This window comes from Cyprinodon variegatus, unplaced genomic scaffold (genome assembly GCF_000732505.1).
Source record: "Cyprinodon variegatus isolate N-32 unplaced genomic scaffold, C_variegatus-1.0 Scaffold1336, whole genome shotgun sequence".
NCBI classification, from domain to species: Eukaryota; Metazoa; Chordata; class Actinopteri; order Cyprinodontiformes; family Cyprinodontidae; genus Cyprinodon; species Cyprinodon variegatus.
Window position 1 is genome coordinate 3,495 of NW_015151789.1, and position 2,201 is coordinate 5,695.

General features: G+C 44.2%; 1 protein-coding gene across 1 annotated transcript in view; it reads right to left on the reverse strand.

Annotated features, from left to right (window-relative positions):
• Positions 1–201: 201 nt before the first annotated feature.
• Positions 202–2,201, reverse strand: part of LOC107102880 — a 30,042-nt gene continuing 28,042 nt past the window's right edge. The window contains exons 9-10 of the mRNA XM_015402328.1: positions 1,810–2,201; positions 202–325 (exon numbers count right to left, since the gene is read on the reverse strand). Coding sequence (XP_015257814.1) covers positions 202–325; positions 1,810–2,201 — 516 coding nt within the window. The remainder of the gene's footprint in view (positions 326–1,809) is intronic.

Consider the following 2,201-nt stretch of genomic DNA (forward strand, 5'->3'; position numbering starts at 1 on the left):
AGGGCATATCTGGGCAAGTGGCCCATCTTGCTTCTGAGCTGGAGGGGATGAAAGTCCCTTAGGGGCAAGTGTGGTGCTAGCCTGACTGGAGACCCTGACCAAGGGCAGAGCATTTGTTAGGGACTCTCTGCTTTGGATGACAATGCAATAATTCTGGCAGCATCTGGCACTGATTTTCGGGATCATTTTGACTCACGTCTGTCAGAAGCCAGCTCGCGCATCTCTTCTGCCTTGTTGCAGCTGGATGCTCCACAGGACCACCCTGCAGCTTCCAGTGGCTTGTTTCGGCGTCCTACTGCTTGACCGTCCTTCATGGTTCCCCCATCTGCAGAATACGTGAGGGAGGTTCATGCCTGTTGGGCGGACACTAAGGCCTTTTTACGGCCAACCTTTGATGGCAGGGTCCTGGTGGCCATGCAAGATGTGCCCAAATTTGGCATGGGACATATGCCTTCTGCTGAACCCTCCATAGCTCCTCTTGGTGCCAGATGAGACTTTGAGAGCTAATGCCAGGTGTCCTCGTCCTCAGTGCAACCCAGTCTCATGGGAAAATGTACCCCCACTACGTTGGTCCACACTGCAAAACGTAGTGGAGGTACATTAATGGCCATTTTTTTGTGGTACTGTTACGTTTCTTCTGCCTATACGCTTTCTATTGTTTAATCTCAGAAAGACTATTGTCAAGCAGAGGGAGCTTGGGGTAAACCTGCATCAAAAGAAGTCNGGTTCACACCGATGTCGAGCGGTTGAAGTTCCTTTGTCAGACCCCCCGGGATAACGGCAAGCACAGCGTTTATTTGTTTCACCATGTTTTTCACATCAGCTGTGAGATGGGCACGCATGGAGTCACAGATTAACAGTTTTATTGTTTTATACAGAATCCACGCCCACACTTCCACCTTTAACATTCTCATGGTGGTCTCAGCAACGTCCGCAGTAACAACACACATAGGGCGCACCACACTATAGGGCGCACCGCACATTTTGAGGGGAAAAAAAAGACGTTTATATGCGCCTTATAGTCGCAAAAGTACGGTTTAAGAAACTTTAAAACATGTAGGCAAGCTGAAATTCAATCCGACAGCAAGACCGTGATTTCATCCAAAACAATCAGACCATGCTAACTTCTATACGTCCTTGGACTTAATGGCGCCTTCCCTAGGGCCAGTGAGCGGAAGGTCTTGCTGTGAGACCCTTAAATTTGGAGTCTCCTTCATCATCGCTATCCTCCGGATTAGCAAGCATCTATGCTTATTTATGGGCTGACATTGTCTTCTCTCGGTTCTTGCAGCTGGTTCATGCTGTAGCTTTAAACTACTGGCTTGCCAGAACTAGTTTTGGATCTGTTTACATTTTCTCTTTGAGTTTTCATAGTTTTTTCCATTTTTTCTTATTCTAGTTATTTTTGACTGTATTTGACTTCTTAGGTATTTCTTGTTTACCCTCTGTTGCCCTCTTGTGTCACTCTGCTTTCCCCTGGCTCCCTTCTACATTCCTCTGTCAACATCTGCTCCCAATCTGGAGCCGCCTCTTTCATTTGACCACACCAGCACATTAAAACTTCAATGTTTTAATCATAAGAAAAGTTCAGTCATTAGAAGCACAGGGGAAAGTAAAAAGGACTGGTGTTTATTTTTTTTTCCAATAGCACCACTTTGGTTTTCCAACTGCACTTAACAATGAAAGTGAAACAGAAATATTGGACAGAAGCTACATTATTTGAGTAATATCATGTAGCAAAACAAAATATTTAAAGACTTTATAGGTTATAACTTTGGCTACAATATAAAAATAAATACAAATTAAGACAATAAAAATGTATTTCTGTATATGTCATAGATTTCACAATTTCCTCTTATGGATATAGTGGAGTATTGCAGGTTCTTGTACAGAGTTCTGGTGTTTCCTGTCACTGTGGGCTGCAGAGCACAGTAGTACACAGCAGAGTCAGACAAACGGAGATCCTGGATCATCAGATTAAAGGATTTACTGTTACTGTTGAGGACAGCAGTGAATCTGTCATTGAAATGTGGAGAATTTTCTCCTCCTGTTGGGAATCCCTTTAGCATGTACTTTGGATAACCATTGTCTTCCATTTTGTACCAGAACAAGGTGGGGGATGAATAACTAGTCTGGTATTCACATCCCAGAGTCACAGATTCTCCTTGAGCAGCAGCAACATGTCCTTCTGTCTGCGTCAC